This window comes from Pyxicephalus adspersus, chromosome 3 (assembly GCF_032062135.1).
Source record: "Pyxicephalus adspersus chromosome 3, UCB_Pads_2.0, whole genome shotgun sequence".
Taxonomy (NCBI): Eukaryota; Metazoa; Chordata; class Amphibia; order Anura; family Pyxicephalidae; genus Pyxicephalus; species Pyxicephalus adspersus.
Window position 1 is genome coordinate 129,005,927 of NC_092860.1, and position 27,633 is coordinate 129,033,559.

The 27,633-nt window shown below is 36.0% G+C and overlaps 1 protein-coding gene across 6 annotated transcripts in view; it reads right to left on the reverse strand.

Moving 5' to 3' along the window:
- The window catches only part of PCDH7 (protocadherin 7), a 509,564-nt gene that overhangs the window by 453,629 nt on the left and 28,302 nt on the right, over positions 1–27,633 (reverse strand). For 2 of the 6 annotated variants that reach the window (XM_072406352.1, XM_072406353.1), the window contains one exon: positions 20,499–25,785. The exons of the other annotated variants lie outside the window; for them this stretch is intronic. In XM_072406352.1, the coding sequence (XP_072262453.1) occupies positions 25,744–25,785 (42 nt within the window). In that variant the 3' untranslated portion in view covers positions 20,499–25,743. Of the gene's footprint in view, positions 1–20,498; positions 25,786–27,633 lie in introns of those variants that run through there. 6 annotated transcript variants of the gene reach the window in all.

Here is a 27,633-nt window from a genome sequence, read left to right on the forward strand (position 1 = left end):
CTACTTCGGTTTACTACTTACTACTTACTCGGTAAAACTACTTAAAAAAAATTTGACTTTGGCCAATGAAGGTAAACAAGACTTTCCATGAATTCCCTTTGCACCATCCTGTTACATAATATTTAAATTTTTGCAGCCCTGTGATTTTTTTCCTTTTCACAATCCTACTTGATGTGTTGGACAGATGAACCAGAATTGGACAGCGTAGTGGTATGTGATTAAGGGACCAGAATTGCACAGAATGGTGTACAGAGTGGTACCAATCTCAGACTACATATATGCACCTTATATAGTGCAGAGCACAGCAGTGGGTATGTTTGTAATACTAGGTGGACGTCAACAGAAATGAAATAGTCCTGCAGATAGCATATTATTAGTAGGGTGATTAAAGTTGGGGATAAGCAGAGTCTGGATATAAGAAGTATGTGAAGTCCTTCTTAAATCTTGATGTGCTTTATGCTTTTTTTCCAGATTTGCGCAATTACATTATCACATTGTGCAGAAACTTCCTGTAACAAAGACCAGTCATTGCTGCCCTGTCTTTTTGTGCAAGATACGCTGGTCTTGTATTCATAGCTCTTCTCTCTGCACAAGCTATATACAGCACAGTAATTATGTCACTGCATTTGGTGCATGTCAAGTAGATTTATATTGTTTGTGGTTATTGAGGAATATATTTAGATGAAAGTTTTAATGTCTGGAGAAAAGAAAATTACATTGCAAGTTCCATCTTAACGCCTTGACGTGTCTGACTCCGATTAAGATGTTTAATCATAAGGCACATAAGGCTTTGATACTCAGGGGAGATTAAATGATTCAGGGCATAACTTACGTATCTTCTAATATCTTCTAATATTCCTGCGATTCATATATAAGTATCTTTTTGTTATGATATTTTAGACTTACACACTTATTTACCTATCTGTAACAAGCAATTGGGAGTGATATACCCAAACACACACGCATAAACACATACATGCACATGCAAACACAAAATAGGTTATCTAGCATATTTCACATACATGCACCTGCAGTAGTACATGTCCGTAGTAACGCCTAGAAATTCTGCCATTAAACTTGACAGAAAATGAGAAAACTCTGAGTATATTTTGGTGTTGCTGAACTTTCCACAATTAATGGAATATTTGTAAAGTAAAAAATATGCAATCATTAATGCAGACTTGTTATTACAAGCAGCCCCAATGAGCCGCTGGTAAAAATGACTGGTTTATTTTAATATACTGTGTAGGATGATAACCATTTCAAAACGGTTTTGCAAGGTCCTTACTAGCTGCAGGAAAGGAAAACTAATTTCTTCTTGGTTACACAGGCAGACAATAAGTGGAAATGCTGCTGTGCTATTGTTAAAAAAGACTCATTTGAAAATATGTTTCTTTGATGGAACTGGTAATTGCTTCTTTACAGGATAAATTACTGAGATAAGTGCAAGAGCGGCACAGCAAACCGGTGTACACTTGCTGGCAATATACTGCAATGAGGATATGAAGATCAATGAACTTATGAAGTCTAATTTAATAAAACACTGCATAGTTTTAAGTCCTAACAAACAAATAAAACTTTGCAACTGACAACACAATACACATGTGTGATGGTTTGTGGTATACAGTCATGAAGCATGCTAATGTCTGCTAATAGGAAATCTGTGCTGAGAGATGTATGGAGGTTGCCATTGTTCACTCTATACTTATAAGGGAAGAAAGTAAGGGAAATCTAAAATTTATATCCCTTACAAGACGAGAAATAAAAGTGAAATCTTCCTATGGAGGCACATGACCTGTGACTCCGTAACTGTAGATGTTCCCTTATTTTGGGGTTTACATCACTTTCATTCGTGTCTCCAGCACTGGGATAAAAGGAAAACTTAGACTGTAAGCTCTTCTGAGCAGGAGCCTTTACTCCTCCTGTATTATTGTCTGTACTATCTGTCATTTGCAACCCCTAAGTATTTTACAGAGCTGCATAATATGTATAAATACAGTTTATTATTATTATTATTATTATTATTATTAATAATAATAATAATAATAATATTAATAATATTTGTAATAATAATAACATTTCTCCAAGATATAATAGATCTATAGAGACACTGTCACCCTGCCCATGCTTGCCCTCCTCTCAACTTATAATATTATCTAAATTATTAACTTTTATTTATAAAGCCTCAACATTGTATGCAGTGATTTTTTTCTCTTTTTGATATGTTTTTTGCCTTGCCACTCCTTCCTCCATCACAGATGGCCATTCAACTACAAGGGAGCATATGATCTACTCCAACGTGTCTGAGCCAATTGTTACTTCCAAGCCCTGTAACACCAGTTACAGGGCTTGGGGTCATCCCCCCCTCCCGCTATTCCCCGTTGCCTGAACCCTTGATTTCAATGTTAGCTGCAATGTGGGTAGGAGCAGAGTTTCTGACAATATACTGTATAAGTATACATTATGTAAAATAGCTATCTCTGACAATTTACCAGTAAGTGATAAATATGAACACATCCATTATTTACTGTCAGCCGTGCATGAATATGGAAAGAATTTTGCAGCCCCCTTGTAAAAAGAAATATTTTAAAAAAACAATGCTGACCTTACAACCAGCTCACTTAAAATCTGCTCACTGTCAGTAACTGCTGGTGCTGTCACTGGCCCTCCCCATGAGATCCCGGGAAAGCTGGGAATCCCCAACCCTACAAGCTGAAGATTCAGCACTGTGTAGCAGAATTTTCTAAAGGGTATTGGGATTTTCTGCTTTTTAGGATCTAATAAGAAGGCCCAGTAATGCCCACTCATGTAGCCAAAAGAAGGAGTGGGGTGTTTTTTGAAACCTTTGTTGAGGGGTTGCAAAAAAAGCAAATCTTGAATTTAATTTCCTGTAATTCTATGTTCTTGATATAGCATTATACAAAAATGTTTAAATTCAAATTTTAAATTCCTCCTGATTTAAACAGTTGTTTTTATTTTATCATTATTTTTTTGTAAGGATAACTACTGTTTAATGTGTTACCTAATACAGCAATGGAATATGGGTAACCTTTCTTTTACATAAACTATTTATTCATTTTTTAAATTTTTTGGTGTTCTTCTAAAACACTGATGACAATAAACCTCATGACCACATTAGAATGAGTCTAGTGTTGCTCTGCTGAATTGCCTTTAGTTTTTACCCTGTTACAGTTCTAGAAAAAAGAAGAAGAATGCTGAGTACAGCAAAGTGCATGTATGGCCATGATGGAGAAAATAGACTGTCATGTGCTTTGAGGGCAATGACCACTGTGAATAGATCATTGTTCTATGAATAGCTTTACACAATATATTAGTAGTATAAAAATTAAAAAATAATGCTATATATTATAATAATAATAATTACTCCTTTACTACTATTCATGAAAATGTGTAATAGAAGTATACAACCTGTAGGAATAATTTAGCAATTTACACCTCCTATAATCTTTTTTTCTTTTTGCTTTGTACACCCTTTTAATTTCCAGGGCCAAACCTATTTTGCCATTTTACATGGATTTAAAGAGTGTGCTCTCTGTAGCTTTCATTTAATGTTTAATCTTTGCAGTCAGATTGCATTCAGGCAGCACTGACCCAATAACGGGGTACGCTCACACTCCTGCTTGTTGCATAGCTTGTATTATTAATTTTTCTTTCAAGCAGTCAGACTTTTTTCCTGCTCAGCTATGTGAATACCAGGCTGTCACAAGTTTTAATTCATGAAGCATAAACACAGTTCAGAGCCATAACTGATCCTTGAGGTTTGCTGTAAAACTTTTATGATTAAAGTTCTACATTTTGTTTTAAAGTATATTTAGGGACATTTTTTTATTTTAGATAGAATAGGAGAGGGTATATAGTTTTGGTTTTGCCACTTGTGTCTCATTAGGGACAATTACTACAATAAGTAAAAGGATATCTTTCATGTGTAATGATAATCCCCCCTTAGAGAATGGTCATAGGAGCAATTTGAAGATTTACCCTCTTTATCCGTTCTGGTGGTGAATCAAAATTTAGCTTTTACCCTCATTTTATTTATATCGATAATGGTGATCAGGACAATGTAAATCTACCCAATATGTACATAGGCAGCATAAAAACCTGACAGTGGTTTTAATCAATCACCAATCCACTATATCCCAATCTAAAAAGGGTTTTGCCATTCACAAAAAAACCCCAATGCTCAACTTAAGGACCAATAGCCGATCCCTTAGTAAACTGAATTTGCAGTGGATATTTTACTAAGCTTAGTGAACATGGTACAACATTTCTTTTTCAAAAACCACCCAGTAGTGTGCAAGGAAAAAAAACTAGCATGTGGTTGGATAACTAAAGCCAGAAGAGCTTTACTACATTCACTAAGCCAAGTTTCTAAATTATCTCTTGTAGAGTGCAAATTCACATTGCTCGGTAAACAGCCACCCTATATTTCACCAGGTAGAGTTGAGGAAGAGGAAAAGAGGAAGGAGACATGTAAGATTTCAGTATGCTTTCTGTTTCCATGGATAGGACAAAAGTAGAAGGTTGTCATATGTCTCCAGACCAAATGAAGATATACTCTTCTACTGATGACAACCTTAAAATGTTTTATTATCCCTTATTGATAAATTAACTAATAGACATGTTGGATCTTCCCATTAGGAAAATGAATAGTAATACAAAAAAGAGGTTCTAACACTTTCTCACTCTGTTCCACTGGAGGTTTACTTTAATAAAGCCATAATAAAGAGGGTGAGAAAGAGGTGGTACAGGGCATAGATCCAGTATCAGAAACCATTATCCCAACAGTATGGGTTCTATTCAACCACATTTACTGACTTGATAGAACGTTGTGACAATCACTGTGATGACCATTTATCAGATACACTGACATGCTTTTTTCTTTCCATGTCACAACTACCTTTAAGAAAGAACCTGCTTTTCCCAGACAAATATGCTTTTTGTTCAGAATAAAAAAAGACTGCTTTGGATCTACTGATTGTGATCACAACTGATGATAGATGTTGCACTGCATCTGATAAATTGTGTTACATGTACCATTTTGTCAAACTATTTTTGTGTGCAAGCTTCCCATAAAAAATAACCTAAGCAGCTGCACACAGCACACCAGAGCAAAATATCTTATCAGATTTAAGGGGTATGTTGGATGAATCACAAAAAGTCTAAAATCCTAAATTAATGATGAAAACAATGTCTCTTCCTCGATAAATAGATAAAGAGTAAGCTATTTGAGACAGGAATTCATGATGGAATAGTCTACACTTTGCATTGCCGCTTACACTGGCAGAGATACATAAAGATAATAAATGAAGTCTATTCTTCATGGATCATATCTTTCAGAAAATAACAGTGGGACAGTAGTAGTCATTTCTCTTCTGTCTCCAGCTGCCTGCTGGCATAGATCAGAATTTCCATAGGATGCACCTAAAATATCTAGTGAAGATCAGAGCTCTCCTCTGTACAATGAAATGTACTGTTAGCATCACTGGAAATGGAAATATTCTGAACACATCTCCTGAAGGCAACTGGCCTCAATGATTAATGATCGCGGTAGAGGAATTTCATTCACCCCTCTGATGATCTACCAGAAGCTAATACATGAATCTATTTGTTCATTTTAAAAATATTATTTATTGAAAATCATATCAGCAGAGCTTAGACTGGCCATAGATGCCCTCATATTTTGAATAATGCAAGAACAAAAGACTTGTTGGTTGTTCCCATTGCTGTGGATAACATTTCTATGTATTGGACGGACATCAGTGGTTCAACTCTTAACTTAAATACTAAAAATTGACTTATCCAACCAGAAAGATCAGTCAGATTTCATAGGGATGGCCGGGTGACATTTCCAGGTCTGTTCCAGGTCACACTGTTGGTGCCTTAAAGAGTTCTTTGGACTCTACCTAGACTTCTGCAATTGGGAACCCATAAACATCGTGAAAGGTTGCATTATTATTGCAATGGGAACCAAATTTATATGATACATAAAAATAAAAAATTGGTATTGAAAATCTGCTCAGAAAAAAAGTAAATCAATAATGAGGAGGTATGTGTGCTTTGGTATCTGACTCCTTGTCACTTTTCCAAATTCATGGCCTACCTATCTCTCTTTTACTGGTAAAGGCTAAACAAAAATAGGTTGTAGGTACAATTAATTGTATACTTCAGTTTACAATATTTTTTATCATACTGTTGAAGAGTATGGAGAATATGACTAAGCGGCCAGTTCTGGAAATTTATGTCCCAGCATGTCTTTAGGTAGCTCCATTGCTGGGCCAGGCATGTGGGTAATGACAGCAGAGGTGACGTGTAATCTTTACAAAACCCTGTTACCACCCTATTTTATGAGTTAGTGGTGCACTTCACAATATTAAGAGGGAGCAAGCATATGGATGGGCAAATACAGGTGGCTGCACTCCATGCTCCAGCTAATTGCAGCAAACATATTGCAATACAAGGATTCATACTGCAGACTGTTCCAGTTCTAACCAAGCAATCATTTAGAAAAGCAATATGCAAGCCAAGGAAGATCTGAAAAGATGACGATTATGGAGTCAACAAGTCCTTTATCTGTAATTTTTGTCTGTGTCCTGGGGCACAACAGGCAGAGAAAGGTTAACTTGTCAGCGTCATTCATAACCAGTGTACCTATTAGGAGGACTTCTTTTTCGTCCTTCTGTCATGATGACCTGGAGGGTAAACCTCAGACAGCAGTAAACAGAAAAGATACAGAAACAGAAGATATCTGAATAGAGTAAAACATGATGACAAATATGCAGGAAATTAGAATTAGGGTTACTAAAAAACTCAGTAGTGTAGTCACAAAAAAAGAAGAGAGGACATGGTACATGCCCGCCCCCATGCACCCCTGTCTGTGTCATTCAAAAGAGAAGACCTCCCTCAGAATGATGTCATGATACTAGAACCTGCACAGGTCTGAGCCTGTGATGCGAGAGTGAGTGAGTTGTGTTCAGAGAGACACCCCGCCCAACGCCCGGAGCCTGTGATTAGCACGGGGGACATAACCTGCCGCTCTGGCCGGTGCGCCCCCCCAGCAGGGTCCTTCTCTTGATCCCGAGGGGGAGAGGACCGGCAAGAGCTGTGTACCACCAAAGACTTCTTTGTAAAAAAAAAAGACTGGGAACCCATGCTCACTCCTGAAAAAAGTGAGAACACAGCATTCCCACCCCTGCCTACTCACCTGTACCCCACTACACACCTGTATAAACTTCAAGCACTCATTCATACAAGCATTTGGTTACAGTATGTATTTAATCACAACAAATACTACTGCGTGATTGTGTGTTGTGTTAAGGATAATGAACGGGTTTCTACTGAACTGCAATAGATGAATCAATTGCATGACATTTCAAGGTAGCTGCCACAATGTATGGTATAAATGTTGGGTACTTTGGTGCGTTGTGTGTGTGCATTTCTGTACTGTACTATACAATGTGTGATGCTAACACATGTTACCAAGAGTGAATGAGCCCTAATGGTAATGTGCTTTCATTTTACACATGGGTAGTTAGGATAAATTTGGACAGCAACTTCAAATCATTACAAACACAAAGGTTACACCACATGGGCACACGCCACACTTCTTCATAAGTTATCAAGTTCTTTGTTTAGTTACGAATATAATAGCTTGGTAGTTATAATAGAAATATTTAATTATATTATTTTATTTAAATAAAAAATATCGTATTTTATATTATAATATTTTATTTACATAATATTGATGATTTTGCACAATAAAACATTTGTTAGTCTTCATAATTGTTCAATGCAATGTACACTTCACCACTGTAGGGCTTTTACCTTTCAGTGCCTGGTCCCTTGTCTGTGAAGGAAAAAGAAAAAAGTGAAATTCCACTACAACTACCAGACCTCATTTTAGGTCAAACTGAGAAAATGAAGATTGAAAACCACCTCGGTTTTTTTCCTGAGTTCTAATCGCTTGACTGCTTAACACTCATTGACACCTGACACTGCAAGACAATGTGATGAGCATTGGTGTAACAACAAAGAAAAGTTACCATCCAAAGAATATCAAATACATTACTCAGATTCTGTAAAGTTTTCTTTTGTAAAAAATTTAATATATTTCTTTGTTTAAAATGTCGGATATGTTTTATACATTTTCTTATTGCTTATATCTTCATTTTACAAATAATCAATAAATACCGGGTTCTTTATGGTATAAGTAAACTTGGCTGAAAATGCTGGGATTTCTAAAAAGAATGTCCAGCATTGGCCTTTTCACTTTTTTACTCCATCTAACCATTTTGTATCCGGTAGTTGAAAGGTAAGTAGTGTTTCCCTTTCTTAAATCATTTATGTGTGTTATGTGTGTAATCTGATCTCCTAATATTCACAACCTGTCTATTAGAGCTACTCACAGCATAGAAGAAAGGCTGCATACACACGTTCAATATTTGTTATTAATAATTATAAAAAGACGGAAAGATGAACGGGAGATGTATAGTGCCGTTCTGCTCTATGGGGAGGGGAGGGTGAAACAACAGAGCTGCACCCCGCATCTTCTCCTCTTTACTTGTAATATGAACGTATGTCACTTGTGGATCTGCCAGGACAGATCAATGAACGACATCAGATGAACGCTGTACACACATCAGATTTTCGTCCGTTACTAACCCTGAGGCGATTATTGGATGAGAATCATTTGACGTGTGTATGTAGCCTTAGTCACTCTAGCTTATACAAGAAAACTATAATTTTTTATTATGGACATTTCATATGTCATATTCATATTTCTTTAATTTTTCAGTCCTGACAATATTTAGGAAAAAAGATACCTGCTATACATTTTCTTAATTCATGCTTTTCCATTTCTGAAAATTTAAGAAATATGTAAACTTTTTTTTTCTTTTGGCTTTGGAAGACATTCAAAACTTCCTTTTTAGATGTTCACCCTTGGGAATTTACAATGTCATTTGCATTTTTGTCATGACAATGCTTTGTTTTCAAGTCTCAGATTTTTTTTGGACTCTTTTTTTTTTCCTTCTAATAGTTCTTTGGAATTTTGGCAAACAAAACCCAGCCCTTAGGATACCATATGGACAATAAAAGTGCGTTTGAAGAACATAATTTATCGCATCTTTTTCACTTCACTTCAATAATCCCTTTTTTGCACATTTCAAAGAGTTGCAGATTACTAAAGAATGGTGAAAAGCTTGAGAAGGTACATAAATAACGTGGGTGAATAGAAGAACATTTCTTGAGTAATGGCTCATTAGTCACTGTAATTTAATTAATATCCTCACAATTAATTACATGGAATGGTAATGCTTTATGTATTTCTTTTTATTGACAAGTTGATTTCAATAAACATACTTGCAGATTGCAAAAATATTGCAATGTTTTGTAATATTAGTTAAATTAAGCCATATTAGAATATACTCATTTTATCAAGAGCAAGGGGGGTGATAAAAAAAAAACGGAAGGTGCACTTGGTAGGCATTTAGTTTCTGATTAGCTTTCCATATGTAGATAGTTTAAGTGGGTGGCTTTTCTGTGCTTATTGGCAATTTCAATCTAAGGGGTAGGAGGACCAAAGCTGAGACCTTACCTACAGCTTTATTCCTCTCTAATCTGTCTTTGGCTATGAAAATACAGTCAGCATATGTTAAAAAGATCACACTGCTAAAAAGTGTCTGCATACCCTCACCAAATAAGAAAAAGTGAATCAGATTACATGTCTTCAGATTTTCCCATGATTGCCCAATTTAACAGATCACGGATCAAAGCAGGATGAGATTTTTAAAGACTGCCATCTCTAGTTATAGCATGGGTGGTGCCAAAACCATTAGAGATAACATGAATAGACAGTCTCCTGCCCAGAGGCTTCCAATTTACAATTCAAAAATCCTGCAAGCTTTGGGCAGGGCTGAATTGCTTATCATGGAAAGGTATTTAGGGTTAATTGATGAGTCAGGGAGGACTGAACAGTCAAAGTGATGATTAACTTTATATGTGTGACCCATTCCCATTTGTTTTTTTTTTTCTAGGAGCTATCCATAGACTAGATGTCATCCTTCCTGCCTCCTACACCACATATATCACATTACTTGATAAAAGCAAAAAAAAAGAAATCACTAGAATCAGCAAACTAAGCGTGGGAAGCGTTGAGAATGTTTTCATTATTATTTTACATGATTCACAAATTAAAATTGGCATATGCACAGAACGTTGATTGAATATAATTCATCCCTTCTGTTGTTTATGTATCTATGTAAAAGTTTAGAAAAGTTCCAAAGCGCACACATTGTTCCAGTACTGTCTATGTCTAAGTGCACAAGTTCAATGTTAGAATATAGCTGAAGACATAAAGACAGGCCAGACAGCACTTCTTATCATTAATCGATATCCAAGTCACATAGGTGAGGGTTCTTTAGGGAGCCAAATTCTCTCTGACTTTCTTACCAAAGGCATGCAGACTTTTGATAAAATAGAACAAGGATCTCTGCCTGCAGTTCTAGTGAATTTGAATTTAGTTAACTTTTAAAAAAAATATACACTGAATCAGCATGATTTATATCCATTTTTACCACCGGTACCCTGGTCTATTTTTTCTTCAAACCACTTATCATACCTGTGTGTTTTACTGCACAAACACTGACAATACATTTTATTGAATGGGAAATTGAATCCGAAGTGCAAATCAGATAGTGTGCATATGGCAATACTCTTCATGCCTTATGCAACATATACACATTCAGTATTTTGAGTACGTTTCCAGCAACAAAAAGGTAACAGACAAATGAACACACTCTATACAAACAGCGCCATTCTGTTCTATTGAGATGACGAGCAAGCAGCACCACACTGGCATATGCACAGAACGTTGATGACAAGGAGATGACAAGCGAGCAGCACCCCACTGTGCTCTTCACCACTATTGATGTAGTTCCCCATCGGTTGTCTATGGATCTGTCAGGGAGGACTCATGAACGACTTCGCACCACCGCTGTACACATTTCAGATTCTTGCCAGAGAGGAGCCTGACCATTTATATTGGGCGAGAATTATCTGACATGCGTACATAGCCTTGCCCTCAATATTTTCATGAGATATTGCCATTGCCACGTGATAATAAAATTAAAATAATGTAAGCAGGTCCTGTAAACTTAGGTCATTGTCTCATTGCCATATTGTTGGATGTGCCTTGAAATTTGAATAATTTGCAGGTTTTCTAACAATATGATGACAATTGAGTAAATCACTTAATTGCTTACAAAAATGTATCATTTTTGGGTAATATGCCCCTTTTATGATATATAACTGTGTGCCTTTTTTTTTAAAGGGAATTTTTCTTGTATCCCTCCCTCTTAGAATAGGGCATCATAAAATATGGGACGTCATAAAACATAGGGCATCATAAAAGAAACATGGGACCTGGGATGAAGGTGCTCAAAGTCACCTATTTATTTATTTTTATCAAAAAGATGTAGGCAGAATAGACAGTTTAGACCCAGGTATGCAGAGATAAAAGTAGAAACAATAAAGCTGGAGGGCAGAACAAGGTGTGGGCATTTGTGTCTCACCCCTGGAAAACCTAGGCTGTAAATTGTAGTCTATGCAATAGCCCAAAGAGTAATGTTTTTGTGTATACATACGTATGTGTATGTGCTTGCCAGTATTAATTTCCCGATTGGATCTGACACTTATCTAAAAGTCTTTTAAAAAAAAAAAAAAAACAAATAATAGGATGCCTCGCGCAATAACATAATGTTTGCCCACAGTTTCCTGATATCAAATATGTTCATTTGATGAAGTGTTTCTGCTTTAGTGCTCTGTGGCTGGAGGGCTTCTGCAATGCATGACTTTCTAATAGCGGGACTGAAACTAGCAGCAAGGAAATTAAACTAATGATGGTTAGCTAGTTGTCACATTTCATCCAGCGGGTCAACAGTTTGGAATTGCATTTTCTGCAAACGCACAAGGCATGGCTTCCTCCTTCCTGTTTCTAATCATGTACTTTCCAAGGCAATCAAATTGTGATTTTCTGACTACAACAAAAATAGAAAACGTACTTGTAATAATTTCAAAATGACAAGATATGCTCCGGAGTGGGAATACACTATTTGAATTTCGGTAAGAGGCAAAAAAATATCCCTCCAGAGAGAAATTCACCCTAAGATCAAAAGCTTTATGGCAAATTCAAGGTAAGTCATCACAATAGATTTTCTATCCGCAGAGTGAAAAAAATCCCTTTAGCTCAGCTTTTTGGATCTCCTTCGACTTACATTTGGAATAGGAGCGGAGATGAAAGAATACTGTTCAGCTTTGCGTTTACTAAAAGCGACATGCGAAAATTTGCAGCCAATGCTGCAGGGTCCATGATGAACACATAGTATATTTTTCTGCATCTCTGTTTCATGTGTTCTGTTTTACTACAGTGAACCGATGGACCCCCAAGCATTAATGTATCCCTGGGTATTTTGCCTGTTTGTCTAAAGCAATGGGTGAACTTTATGTCACAAGGCAAATATATATATAATATATATGTTTTCTTTCTAAATAGTATTATTAACTTTCTGTGCACCTACCCCTTTAACTATATGAAATACCAAACGCAATCAGGTAATAAACTCCGCTGACACACACATAGCATTTACCTCCAATAAGGTGGAAAAAGTTTCTGACACAGACACAAAGGATTGTTTCAACAAAGGGATGTTGTGAACATTTCTAAAAATAGCAGATTAACAGTACTGTGTACTTAGGACATATGTCTTTGTGTATTTGTTTACAGATGTATTCCTAAATTTACAAACCCTTGTATGTAAATACATGACAATAATAAAAAAAACACGAGACCAGCTTGACCTTTCAGTGGCTACAGCAGAAAAAGTGGAGGTGCTGGAGGGGCCATCATAGCCTCTTGACCCCAATATCACTGAACCCTTTTAGGGAGCTCTCAAAAATTCATTTTATGCAAGACAGCACAACAAATGATGGGACCTGAAGGCTTTTTGGCAAAAAGAATTGACAGCTTTACCACTTGAGAAAAAGGACTTCATCCACAACTATCACAAAAATAACTGTGTCATCATTTATGCTAAACAGGGCAATATACAGTATTACCAACTAAGGGCAAAAAAAAAAAAATTGAACAAGGATCATCCTGTTATTTTCCTTGCTATGTTTTGTTCAATGGTTACGTTATTCTTTGATGCCTTGTAAATAATTTGGATCTCATGAATCTGATCACTTCTAGATTGCTACAATGCTGCCAGGGCATGGCACTGCTCTATGCATCTTGGATTTGTATATTTATTCATGCTGATTGATCTCCGTGTACAAATAGTTATTAAACCACCCACAAATGTATGCATATGCTTTATACAAAAGCAACAACAGTATTTGCCCCCATATTACATAATTTATAAAACAACCATCAATGGTAAAAGTTCACATCAGATGCTGTGGGTTGGTGGGTGTTTTTATGTCACCATTACCCTGTAACATCTTATTAAATAAGCCAGATGTTTAAGCTAGAACATACGCTGATAACACTGAGATGTTTAAATACACTTCTCCCAATGTTTTTAATTTATTTTTGCTCTTTGATTGTTGAGTATTCACATTGCACCTTTTACTGTTTGAGATCATGAGTAGTCGTTTGCATGTTCATTAGCAACTGCTAAGTTGTATTCAGGAATCAACAAGCTTCTGAAATTCCTTAATGGCTTCTAGTGTTGTTCTTTCATCACAAAGAGAAGGGTAGATAAAAGCTTCAGTCTGGGGTCAGCACCTTTCTTTATAACATATACCACTGTTCTCCTATTTGTACCAGGGAGGATAACGCATACACAGATCAGCAGATGGCTACACCTTTTTACCTGGAGGAATGCCTAGAAAAGGGATCTGATTGTTATCAAACAGACCTGAGAACAGAAGAGATGAAGGCACCAGAGCTGAGTTCAAGATGAAGGCGCAGGTGAGTCATTACCCTTGTGCCTCCTGTCAGTTGGAAGTTTTATTACAAATCCAGCAAACCTTTGGCTGCGAGGTATTGATTACACTACAGCAACCTCAGGGCACATTCCTTCTATGTCCCTCTGGTCCTTGAAGACCCCTTTCATTGTTCACTTGGAATTTAGATAAAGGTCATCTTTGGAAGGGCAAGTCACCTCGTCCATGACAATTGCATAGCCAAGATGCTTTGATTCAACGACTAAATTGCTACCTATATACATCCCTTCATTTTTTATAATAAAGCTTTCATCCAGAGTATTCCAAAAAATACAATTTGGTTTGTGAAATAAACATTGTTAAAGACAGCAAATGCCCTTTTACAATTTAGGACACTGTGGCACAACTATTTATCTATCGCTCATTTATTTCCAATATACGCAGCATATGGGTAAATATAAGTAATCTGTGCAAATATCTACACATGTTTAACTATAATGAATATGGACATGACCTATCCGGGTCACAATTCATAGACTAATAAAAGTAAATAGAACTTGTATACACAAAATCTTGAAATAAAAGCGTACCTAAACTCAACATTTTTACTTTACCTAAAATGGCAGAAATATACTATATAAAGTATTTATTTGTGCAGTATTTATAGGTGCAGCAACGTCCCTTTATGTCTTGATCGCCACAGGAGCGTAGAGCCTCCAGGAACTATTATTATTATTAAACAGGATTTATATAGCGCCAACATATTACGCCGCACTGTACATTAAATAGGGATACCTACATCATGCATCCCGGGAGGCTCTGGTTGCTCAATCTGTGCATGCCCTGATCTTGGATATACGCAGAAGGGGCATCTTTTCCTCCAAGGGGAAAGAGATGCTGACATCATGCATGCGCAGTGAGATCGGTTCTTTTTTTTTTCTTCTTCGCAGCGGCTATGTCACCTGACCTCACACCTGCACAGTGCAAGATGCAGTGATGGAGCAAGAAGACCGGAAGAGAAGACAGAAGATGACGGCTCCCGGCATTCCGCCGGGATGAAGAGGAATCCCAGGACCAGATCCCAAGAAGAACCAGTGCCATCAAACATCTGCAGGATTAAAAGTAAGTGAGATTTCTTCGTTTTTAGTTTACTTTTGCTTTAAAAACTTACTAGGGGAACTTTTTATTAACCATATTCACCATACTGTACCTAGTTTTCACACCAATATTTTTTTTAAACATGATGGATACAGTAGATATTACATAATTCCTATACTCCCGCAAAAGCCAGTGCTCTTACCCGCTATCAGAATGTGGTCAGTTCCTAAATGTGCAGTGTAGGGCCTGCTAGTCCTGAATTGTAAATCAAGCCGTGCCTTTTGCCTCCTATTGACCAGTAATTCCAGACATTTCCCCATAATAACCAATAATACCACCTGTTTTTCATCTACTGAACACCAACAGAGTGGCATTTCCATTTCTCCAACAAACTAAGAACCCTGGGATTTTTTTTCTACCTAGTTACCAATAGCAGTGTATATTTGTTTTTTCTATTGACCACCCACACAAGGGCTTTTTTATTCTCTTCCACTTACCAGCAGCTAAGGCTTGTAGTTATCTGTAAGGGTGGCAGCCTTTCCACTGGTCAGCAATATAAAAAGGCATTCTTCCTACTGACCACCACTCTAAGGTACTGTGAGCTGTGGATATAGTAATTATAGAAGGGCTACCCTAAGACCTGAAAGTTTTTCCAAGGGGTTACTTTGTGTTAAAAATATCAAGAAACACTGACTAATAATTCTATGTAGCCGCAGTAAGCACAAGGGTATACTGGATGGTGCAGTCCAATGACTATTTAGCTTAATGAAATTGAATTCCTAAAAAAAAATGTCTCTATAACAACTCACGGCATAAATAAACCCCATATTGAAAAAAAAAAAAAAAAATAACTTCTAAGTTAATTTAAAAGATTCTGAGGGTGTTTGAGCTATGTTATTAGGAACTATTTTAAGTCCTTAATGATTGATTGAAACAATTTTTAAATTACAAAAACAATTACGGGGAATTTACAGATAGGAAAATATACATCCTCCTAGATGACTCCCATTAATGCACTGGTGAATTAGTTTAATTGCCCTTCTAAGCCAATAATGATCCTACTCAGGCTCAGACAGGGAACATTTGCCAGAATAAAGACCAAACAAATCCCTTTAAATTAGATGGCATACTAATGATAATTTTGCCATTAGATCAGTAACGTTTATTTTCAACAGTGTTTTCTATATCAAAGTATTTGACTTTTCAGAATCAGTCCTCTATCCCATGAATGTAATAAAGTATATTCTCCATATAACACACTAAGGCCTCATGTTTAGAGATTATATTTCTACAATCTGACTATACAGGATCATTCTATTCAGTGTTAATTACATAAATACGGCACTGCATCAGGCTCCAATCTGTGTATTTGCAAGATGTTGAGGTGCCATCCAAAATGAATTACATTTTATCTCTTTGTTGATTGTAAGCTCTTCTGGGCAGGGTCCTCTCCCTCCTGTGCCATTACTTGCATCTATCTAACAATTACAACTTCCATATGATGTATGGAGCTGGTTGGTGCCATATAAATACAATGTATTAATAATAATACTATAATAAGAATATTAATAATAAATGTCACTACCATGCACAAATGTAACGTCAGTGTACAACTACCAATAAACACAATCTAATTCATGTAAAATGTAAATATGGCATAGCCTAAAGTGCATAACAATTAAAGTTTAGGACACAAAGTCAAAGATTAACCAAGGGGCAGTATTTTGAAAGGCCAACTTTGGGTCATTTCAGACTTAAAGTTGATCACAACATTCTACTGCAGGCGCAACCTTGCTTCTAGCTGCATGGCTGCTTTTCCTCCATTAGAGGAATAACCCATATCAATCTCAATGGTACCCAACCTCACTCAACCATACACACATTGGTTGCCAGCCACTAACAGCATGGTTTTCAAATGATAGGACTTTGGTGCTCGTGCTGTACTCTTCTAGCCTTCCACACCTAGCACTCTACAGTCCTGTAATAATCCGCCCATCTTGTTTGCATTTTTTGAAATCCACTAAGGGCTCATTTGTACAATATGCAGAAAATATTTTCATCAAATATATAAGCACACAAGCAACCAGTGGAATGTCCATCTAACATTGTTTTACATTTTGTTGAAATGAACACTGACTGCAGCTATATTGGCATCTCTCCACCCCTAGCACCTGGAGAGCATCTGCTGCCAGACCCAACACAGTTTTCATTCTTTGCCTTCAATGTCTGTGTGTATGGAACCTATCAGGAGCTCATCTGATGTGCAGTGAACGGTTCATGTGCATATCAAGTGACTGAGGATCTTCCAAATATTTAAACATTCCTTACCAAACAGTAGTTCCTGGGTATAAATGTAAAACCAAATGAGAAGCTTTATTTAAAAATGGTGAAAATAAACACACCATCTAATGCTTTATGTTACTATATATTATAAAAATGTCTGGGAATGAATCCTTTCTGATATTCTTCTTATAAATGAACTTTGAGGCTGGATTAAAATTTTCCATTGCAAAAATGTATCCTGTCATGTATATGTCAGCAAATCACGGCTGTTTTGCATATACTGAAAAGAGAATCTCTGTCTGGTGGTTGTATAGTAAAAAATGCATGTTCTTGTCCTAAAATGTGAATAAAATATGTGTTTTATAACTTACTACAGTATGAGGGACCTGGTTGGGTCTGTAGTTGCTAAGTGTATACTACATATACCTATATAATAAATCAGAATTTAGTATATGAGTAAATCGCATAGGGGTCGACTAATAAAGCAGCAAATCTGAATTTAACTAAAACATGCCCTGGTGGAGAATCAATTACTGTCATTAAAAAATGTAAAGACCTGGCAGACTGCATACCTGGGGCTGATTCAGTGAATAGAACCCAGATCAGATAGAATACACCTCATAGCATTGTGGAGTCTTTGGCATCTATGTTCTCTGAATGGGTTTTTCCCCCCATAAAATAAATCAAGTTCATCAAATCCCATGAATTATATTGGCAAAGTTCAACATTACTTTAATAATGAATCCCTTGAATTGGAACAAAGCCACATGGACACCACCTCCTAGACTGTAAGCTCTTCGGGGCAGGGTCCTCCCCTCCTGTGTCACTGTCTGTATCTGTCATTTGTAATCCCTATTTAATGTACACCGCTGCATAATATGTTGGTGCTATATAAATCCTGTTTATTATTAATATTATTATTATTATTATTATTATTATTAATAATAATAATAATAATACTAATAAGAGACAATTGAATGTACATTTATATCGCCTATAGCTATTTTCTTATACTAGATTTTTGCCTACTGATATAAAAAGCCATGCTATATATACTAGTTGATGGTCTAAAGGTGAAAGATATGCAAAAACCTAATATATATTTTCACTAGCTTGCCTTAGCTGTGTCAGGAAATATGACTCAATGTAATCACATTTGTGGCTGTTTGGGTGGGGGATGAAAATGATGGGAACATGAGAGTGAAATCACAAAACAATGTGTAATGCACACACATAAGAAATGCTCACCTCCTATTGCATTCCTAAAGATTATTCCATTATTCATGTAATCATATAATGCTGCTTGAAAACACTCACCAATTTATTTTTAACTTATTCTATATAACATGTAAAATGCAGAATTATATTCCTTGCCCAAGGCAAATATAGATTTGTGTTATGAATAGCAATAGTTATGAAAAAGTCTTATTTGCCAAAGATAGTTTATTACATTTCTAAAAAAAAAAAAAAATGATCAAGGTGACTGAAGATTGAAAACCGGGTGAAGATGGCAGTGCCCAGGATAGAATGCAGTCAGGTGAATTTATTTGAAAGCTGCAATCAGACATTATTATTTCATTGCAGAAGCGCAATCACCAAAGTAATTACCCCAGCATTCCCTGGTATTTACTCCCACACATGCATGGCAGTTACATCATACTGACCTGGCCAATCCAAAATGGCGGGAACCCAAAAGAGAAATGGGTGAAGATGTTGGTACCCACAATATAATAAGAACAGGTGACTGTAAAAAATTGAAATGAAGCAGATAAGGCAATTATTACCTGTCCCTTCTGCAATAAAGGACCTACCTGGTCACAATTTTTTTTTTATTTTACTGCTGCCTAAGGAAAGTTGGACAGATATACCTTATTTATGTTACTATTTATTTATACTTATTTAGTTTTTCAGAAAAATGTAATGTGTAACAGCTTACTGGTTTTTAGTGATTGATTTTTTTGGTCTTTTTAATCTTTATTTTGCCCTGGTGATCCTGCAGGTAACACAGTCCCTGCCTTAGGGTAACATTGCTATGTAATGTATCAATAGAGGAGAACTGTAACCATCATAGGAAAGGAAGTGTGTGGAGTACAGAACATCGTCTTATCACCTTATTTCCATACCATAATGGAAAGTGTTCTGTAGTCCACAAAGAGAGCAGGATGCAATGATAACTGATGAGCAGAGAGCACAGGGCAATATTACCAGGTAGTTTGCACATGTTGAACAGATATAACTAAATGCATTTAATTGTGTATTTAGCAAACTAAACTGGAGAAAACAAGAGAAGCCCATGGTTTCTTTTTTTTTTTTAACCCCATTCCACAGAGGCCATATTTTTCACACATTACACTAATGATGGCTGAATGCAGTTTGGAATGCAAAGCTTTCTGATTTTATCAATTTATACATACATGCATGCAAGCCTGTGGTCAAAAAAGCACATACGGTATATATATTCTTTTATACATACAAGCATAAACTAATACAGTTATTTCCAAGCATATATTAAAAAAATATTCTTGCATCCAGCTACACATTCTTGCACACAATTCTCCAAAGGATCAATAATATTATGGTGATCCCACCAAACAGATGTATGCCAGAATACACAATTAGGGAAATATTCAGGGAAGGGTTTTCCCTAATTCAGTAAGCCCTCAGGTCAGGGAGAAGAACCACACCTTCAATAGAGTTTAAAGGGTGGTCGCTCCCCTTACAGTGGTAATGAATAGTTTCTTCAACTAGCATTCACATAGGGCAGTTTGGCTACCTACAGCACACAGCTATATTTAAAACACGTAATTTACCCTTTTAATTATTAATCAGAAAAAAAGAAAATCAAACATTATATCCATATTATTTTTTTTTTCTTTTGCTAAGGCTACTCAGAAAATAATATAGTTTCAGAATTCATAAGACTTATTACTAAGCCTCTCAAATCTGCAGACTTATTTTTCGTCTTTAGTGAGAAATGGAATTTCTTTATCCCTCAGTTTTGCACTGACAGCAGATCATGAAGTCTTATGAAGTCATTAAGCATTTCTGAACCCTTTAAGAAAGTCTTAGTCACAGTATTTCTTTAATAAAGATTTTTTTACATTTTTGTATAAAATCTATCTGGCAATGAAGTAAAATACACAAATAAATTACAGTTTCATAAAAAAGTCACTTTATTCATCAAATGTGCACAGCATTTGCAATTACAGCAGTTTTTTTCAGTAACAATAAAAAGTTTTGAATGTTGCTTCATAAATACTCGATAAGTCAATTTACAAAAAAAGAAAAAGGCTAAACATATGTCCTGTAAAACATTATAAAAAAAATAGAAAAAGAAAAAAAAGACACCTTTATAAGCATTCAAGGGAACCAACGGTAATGTTTATGTGCTATTCTGACTTGGAATAAGTAAATAATTGTCCTGCATACAGCAATCAGTCAAAGCCAAAGGTTGCTCATCCTACTGGCTCATGATTTTTTTTTTTAGCCTACTAAAAAAAAAAAGGTGAAATGAATCACAATGGAGCTCTTTGATGCTGTAGGGATTATTAATATAAATCCTTTACATAGAATAATGGTCTAATTCCCATCTCTACCTTTTGTTATGACCCAAAAGGAAACATTACCAGGTAACAAAGCCTAATGAATCACCTCCTGTGAGAGCTAACAGTTATAGTCTATTGCAGTACACAAGAAAATAACATTGTAAAAACAATAATTACTACCTCTTTGTACTGCAGATAGTTTTGCTTTTACATTTCAGTTTCATTTTAGTTTAGAATTAACTTTGTAGAGATAATTGGGTAAAAGTGTAAGATTTGCATTGCAGAAGCTCAGTGAATCTCCTTTTACCCAATCAGGAGAAAAATGGAGAACAAAAAGGATGATATTACTCCTTAATGTTTCACTGGTCTGCCTTAAAAATGACACCTTTCACCAAATCTGAAAATGAAATTTTGGTTTATCAAAGATTGGCCATTTGGTATGTTATTAGAATCTCACATACTAAGCTAGCTGTCTCTTCTCACATATTGCAGTCGAAAGGGACACTATGAACATAATTGAGGTTTCTCTTGTGGAAATAAGTCATGAGGGGACTATATTAGAATTTTTAGCAACTGGTATTAATGTACCCCATAGGATCAGGCATATGAAGATCTGAACAAACAGTATTTGTCTTATTGTATTTTCAGAATATTTGGGATCTCATGCTGCCAATATAAATGGGTGCCAGTCAATACAGTTATGAGCCACTGAAAGACCATGACCATGACTAAGATCATTCTTCATGTCTTCCAAATCATCACTGGACATAAAAATCTATTCAGAGGTTCCTGACTGAACAGTGGCCATACCTAAAAGTGCCGCAGAAGTGCAAAAATCCTAAAACATCTCAAGCTTAACCAATTCTATTGATCCTAATAACTTATGGAGTAGACTTGTAGAATTGTATTACCTTATGCCTTTTATACTTTACTGTTGGTCCACAACAATCTGGGGCCAACTAGATGACCAACAATAAGGCACAGGGGACAAAGTTCAACTTAGTAGAATAGTAGTAGTAACTACTATAGTAACTGATATTTGCATACTAAGTAGTAGTGAGCTTTTAGACTCTTGGGATGCTCTACAACATACGTGACTTTCAGTGTTCTTACCAGCCCCTTTTAGCTGGGCACACCACCCAGAACGTTTCAACAACCACCCGGCTGTTTATGAGTAGTTACTTTAGAGTTGGATCACAAAACAGGGGCTGACACCCACCTAGAATTTTTTCCAATCCAGCTTAAAAAAATTACTGGGTTGAACACTGGACATTTCATACCGGAACTTGTCAATGTCTGCTTTTAATGTATGGTGATTTAAATTGAACATAAATTCACAATAATAATAATAATAATAATAATAATCCCAGCCAAAACTGTTGAAGAGCATTGGTTATACAATTCCTTGGATTTGTCCATCAATATATTAGGCACTAGTGAGAATATTGAATCAGAAAATAGATGTTCAGTAAGGTTAAAAGGAAATCTTTGATTTTTTTTAACTACTCGTTAACCTGATTGACTGTTTGAAGCAAACACAGGTTGTTTGCAGGACTAAGTTAAATATTGCATTATTTTTTTTTCTAGTGAAATTACCGATAGGAATTTTATAAATATTAGTTCAGAACACAAAATGGATGAGAATCAATTTAAATGACATATTCTGTATATTCACACATCCTGCTGTCACATTCCACTAAAAGACCAGATTTTAATAACGTTTTTGCATACACACAAACAAATCCAATATGGCTCAAGAAGATCTTTTTTAAACCCTGCAATACGCCTCTTACTTTTAAGCTTTGACTAACTTTACTTTGACTGTGATTATAAACTATGTATGTAAACAGTCTAACCATATTAAAATTGCTCAACCCGTAATTTTTTTCTTCCCCCTGTGAATCAGTATTCACAAAAAGGAAAAACTGTAATTCATCATACCCAAAGCTATGCAACTATGATTATACTTTTAGGTAGGAATGTGAAATACTATGCAATTCCAAAATGATTACATTGCCTCTTCCTCAAATACAGCAAGTGACTGGGATGTTAGTCATTTTTGGTATTTTAGAGGATTTTGAATTATTTGTATAACTCTCTGCTCTATTTTCCCTCACTTCACTGCCAGTAAAAAAATAACAAAATATATTTTCAAACATAGTTTAATGAATATAGTTCAAAGTCTTAACTAATAAATTATTAAAGGGGGTTTCTTCCTAAAAGTTTTTCTATATAGAGCTTACCGAAGGGGGAGATATGGAGGGAAGCTGTACAGAATGATACAACCAGGGATCTTTGCCTCCCCTCCAGCACTTTCCAAAGCCTTTTTTTAAGTTCTAGTCTATTGACAACATGGCTACCAAAAAGACCTGCTCTTGGTAACTGCTTACAGAAGGGGTTCCTACAAGCCCCCAAGATTGGCAAGTTCTGGGTAGAAAACTTTTAGGTAAAAACCCTTTAAGTAGAGCATGTAAGGCAGTGACACAATATCTGTGGCCCCTAAAGAAAAAATGCTATCAATAGCGTGTTGCATATATTTTTGTTAGTTGTAATAATCAAGTGCTTTTTTGGACATAAGGTAATAGGATTCTAAAACTAATTTTTACCGGACTTACTCAATAAACAGTGCATGGAGGAAAGTGCCAAAATCCTAAGCAACCAATCAGAATTTTTTTTGGTATGCATATATTTAGTGCTGAAATCTTCTTGAGTGCATACTATCTAGTGTCATTATTCTTGGGTCAATTTGGGTGGAAGCTAAATCACTTATCAGTTTGTGGTTTCTTCCCCTTATAAGTGGCAAGAATCCAACCCAAAAACTAGGAAATCATACAAACTCAAACATGCATAGCTAATATGCAAATCTAGGACCCTACAGCACTAAGGATAGGGACCTAATCACTGTACTGCCCACAACCAAACCATTGGCAGAAGATATTTTGATTGGTTCCTACAGAGACTTAACTTAAGCTGCGTACACACTTCCAATTTTTGTCCTTGGAAAGGATCTTTCACGATCCTTTCCAACGACAAGGGAGTGCACGATGCATGAATGGTGCTGTACATACAGCACCGTTCATGCTCTATGGAGAGGGGAGGGGGAGAGCGACGGAGCGGCACCCTGCTGCGCGCTCTCCCCTCCCCTTTCATTAGGATCGGCTGTCGTCCATCGTCCGTGGATCCGGCAGGTCGGTCGTCCGGACGATGGACGACACCGACTGTACACACGGCAGATTTTCGCCCGATAATTGGCCGATGCCGATTATCGGGCGATAAAATTCTGACGTGTGTACGTAGCTTTAGCATTTAGCACTTTGCTCCTGGCCCTGTTTTACTAATTGGGTCTATCTATCTCTAATACTAACTACTGGCATTATAATTAAATTATGAGGCACATATTTGTCAGATACCAATAAACCTAAAAGTCACATGGTGAAAGCCTGTATTTGCAAAGCATGGCTAAATATAATACTCTACTGTTTCAGTGGACAAGAAAACTCAAATACAACTAGGATGGAGGACTTCTAAGGACCTATCTATCCAAAAGAGACAATGTCAAGTATCTCAAAAATATCTAGAGCTCAGGACAAATCTAGGAACTATTACATGTATGTGTGTGTAAATGTGTAAGTAGCTCTTTACATTTTAAGTTTTAATGAAGGAGCAGTCCAGAAAGCAATCTGCTATACTCTCTTAATATACATTCAAATATAAGCAGACCGATAATAGAATGATTTATTATACCCGGTCTTGTTGTTTATTAAAAAAAGAGAGGAACATAAAAATTGGTAGGTCAAGAATTATGGCTCCCATACGTATTCATAGCAAGCTTTAAAATTGTATTGTGGCTTTGTTATGGCTAGTAAAATAATTTGATGATACAGGATGTCAACCAATATTCCAGTGCAGATTTAATAACTTAAGCACATACACCCTTGTTTGGAAAGGTGTTCTAATACCACTCGGTAGACAAAGTTACAGGTAGGTTGGTAAGCACAGGCAGCCATACTGAATATGTGTTTAAGCTGACCAAAGCCACTGCTACCATTTATTCTTTAAAAAAAGATTGTATGTGGTATATTGGATATAGAAAATCTAAGTACACATTATGTATCTATTGATAGTGCATTCACGTTTAAAATTTAGCCAGGCAAGTTGTCTATATGTTAAAAATGCTTTTGTGTTCGTTGTGTAGACATGCATGTTTTTTTAATATTTCATCAACACCATTAATTTCAAGCTTTAACTTAAAGCTATGAAATATTTTTTTGTTCTTTTTTAATATCTATAATAAATATTATCTTTATATAATAAATATATTTTATTGGTTTATTTTATAAGAAAATAAAAATGTCCTTCTTAAGGTCGTCATAGTCTCCTTGTTTATCCAACGGTTGCAAGAAAAATTACATTAACATTTAAACAAATCATCGTAACATTGTACATTTCAGAAATCACAAGAGATCATAAGCATTCAAGAAAAAAAAACTGATTGAACGTTCAATAGAACCATTTATACATACAGCGTACCTTTTTGAATGCAAACTTTAACCAAACGCTGGATTCCATTGGTATTCCAAAATCTTGCTTTGTGAAATTCATTTTTGTTTTTTGTGTTTTTTTTGTTTTTTTTGTAATAAGGCAAGTAAAAACGTAATACTTTAAAAGCAGTTAATAGTTCTTTTAAAATGTATATATAAATGGTTTTCAGTCTCCAGTGTTTCCGATGCACGTTCAGTTGAAGCTTCTTTCATAATTTAGGCAGCAGAGTCAATCTACACACGCCTATTAGAGTGACTCTGAATGCAAAACAGTCCAACAATCACATTCTCTAGCTCTTTAAGAAAGATATTTTTCAAGATCGCAGCTGAGGTTCACAGGAGGAGTGTGCAGTGACCTGTGGATAAATAGAGGTCTTTCAGTTTCAGGTTTAATTATCCCCAATGAATGAGGACTTGCAAAATGATATGAAAATCATAAACACCTGAAAAAAATAGAGCTTTGCTGTTGAAGATAGTATTGGAATTTCCAGCATCATTAAAGGTAAAATTTATTGCTCACAGCAAATGAAAAGATGCCTATCCATGTATTTCCCTGTCATTAGGTTACACAGGGCACAGAGCTGCAGATAAATTATAATTACCAGCAGCAGATAGAGCAATTTAAAAACCAGTTTAGGATAACAAAGTACAGCATTGCAACTGCCAGCACTAGCAGCAATTCAACATGAAAAAGAAAATGCAACATGTTTATTAATTACCCTGGTCAAAAATAATAGGCCTACGGTTATGCAGAAAAGAAAAGGTGATGGTCATAGCAGCCAGTAAAATTTCATCTAATCTTTTTAAGTGTGTGTGCAGGTGAAAAAAAACAAAGCATTAAAATATTTGGTTGCTATAAGCCACACCTCCACTTTTCTTTTATTATATATTATTATTATATAGGCCATATTAAAAAAAACTCTATTTTTAACAAAAGTATAAACACATGACTTTACACATAAGGGATCCCAAATGTTTTCTTCTGATATAAATTAATTTATTATACAATAATTATTAGAAATACTAAGACAGGATGCAGGAAGCAACAAAACAAGAATGGATTTACAAAGCGGCTACAAATCTAGCGGCTGTTTCCTCTTGTAACCCTTGCTATCCCTAGCAGAAGGAGCTCCCATTCATTCAGTGGGCTTCCCCTTGTAACCCTTGCTATCCCTAGCAGAAGGAGCTCCCATTCATTCAGTGGGCTTCCCCTTGTAACCCTTGCTATCCCTAGCAGAAGGAGCTCTCATTCATTCAGTGGGTAAATGCTTACCACTGGTGGGTTAAAGGGGCCATGCGGCCATCAACTTGCCGGTCCATAGTGGCTCTGTGTGAATTCAGCCCAAAGGATACTCCTTACCCACCTACCTTCTTTAACCCATCAAGCTGAACAGCTAGCTAACTCACCAAAATACATATGGTGTGGGTGGGGGGTTAAATAATTTGTTTTGGTTTGCCACATAGTGGCATGTACATAGTCTTAGTAGACAGCACCGCCAGCCTTGTGACCTGATACTTCTACATGACCTCCCTGCCTATGATTAAACGATAAAGGAGCAGCAAGAGAATCATAACATCATTTCTCTACTTTACTGTCAGCACACACATTAATGAAGAAGAGCTAACTGGTCTCTAGCTTAGCCCCTTTCTTTCCCAGTCTGTACACAGTTGTATGCATTATCCATTTTTTTATGTGTCTGGAGTTCAGCTTTAGGTTACATGAAATACTCATTTTTGTAACAGTGAAAGTTTGGCCATTCACAGTGAGTTTTTTAATGGTTATAAGGAATGAGATTCCCCTGAGATTACTTTGGAATAGGGGACTGTTGCATGTCAATTAAAAACTTGCTTGTAGGTACAGTTTTACTATAGAATATATTTTTTTCTAACTCCCTGTTTAGTATAAGTTTTACCTATTATACCCTTCATTCAGCTTGTGTGCAGTGAGAACTTTCTACTTATGTTCAGTGAGTTGTAAGACTATCCAATTGTCCAAGAAAGAATATAGTTGGAAAGATTTGAGAATCTGAGAACATGGAAGCAGTGAAGAACAGAAAGAAGAGAACTGTGATTGCTGCAGGAGGGCATATTCAAATGTTGCTTTACCTAAATGTGCAAGTTTGGCATTATGGTAAGGGCACCTGTTGCTTCTGGCTGGCTTAGCTTTAAGACTAAACCATAAATTGTGTTTGAAAAACTTAAAA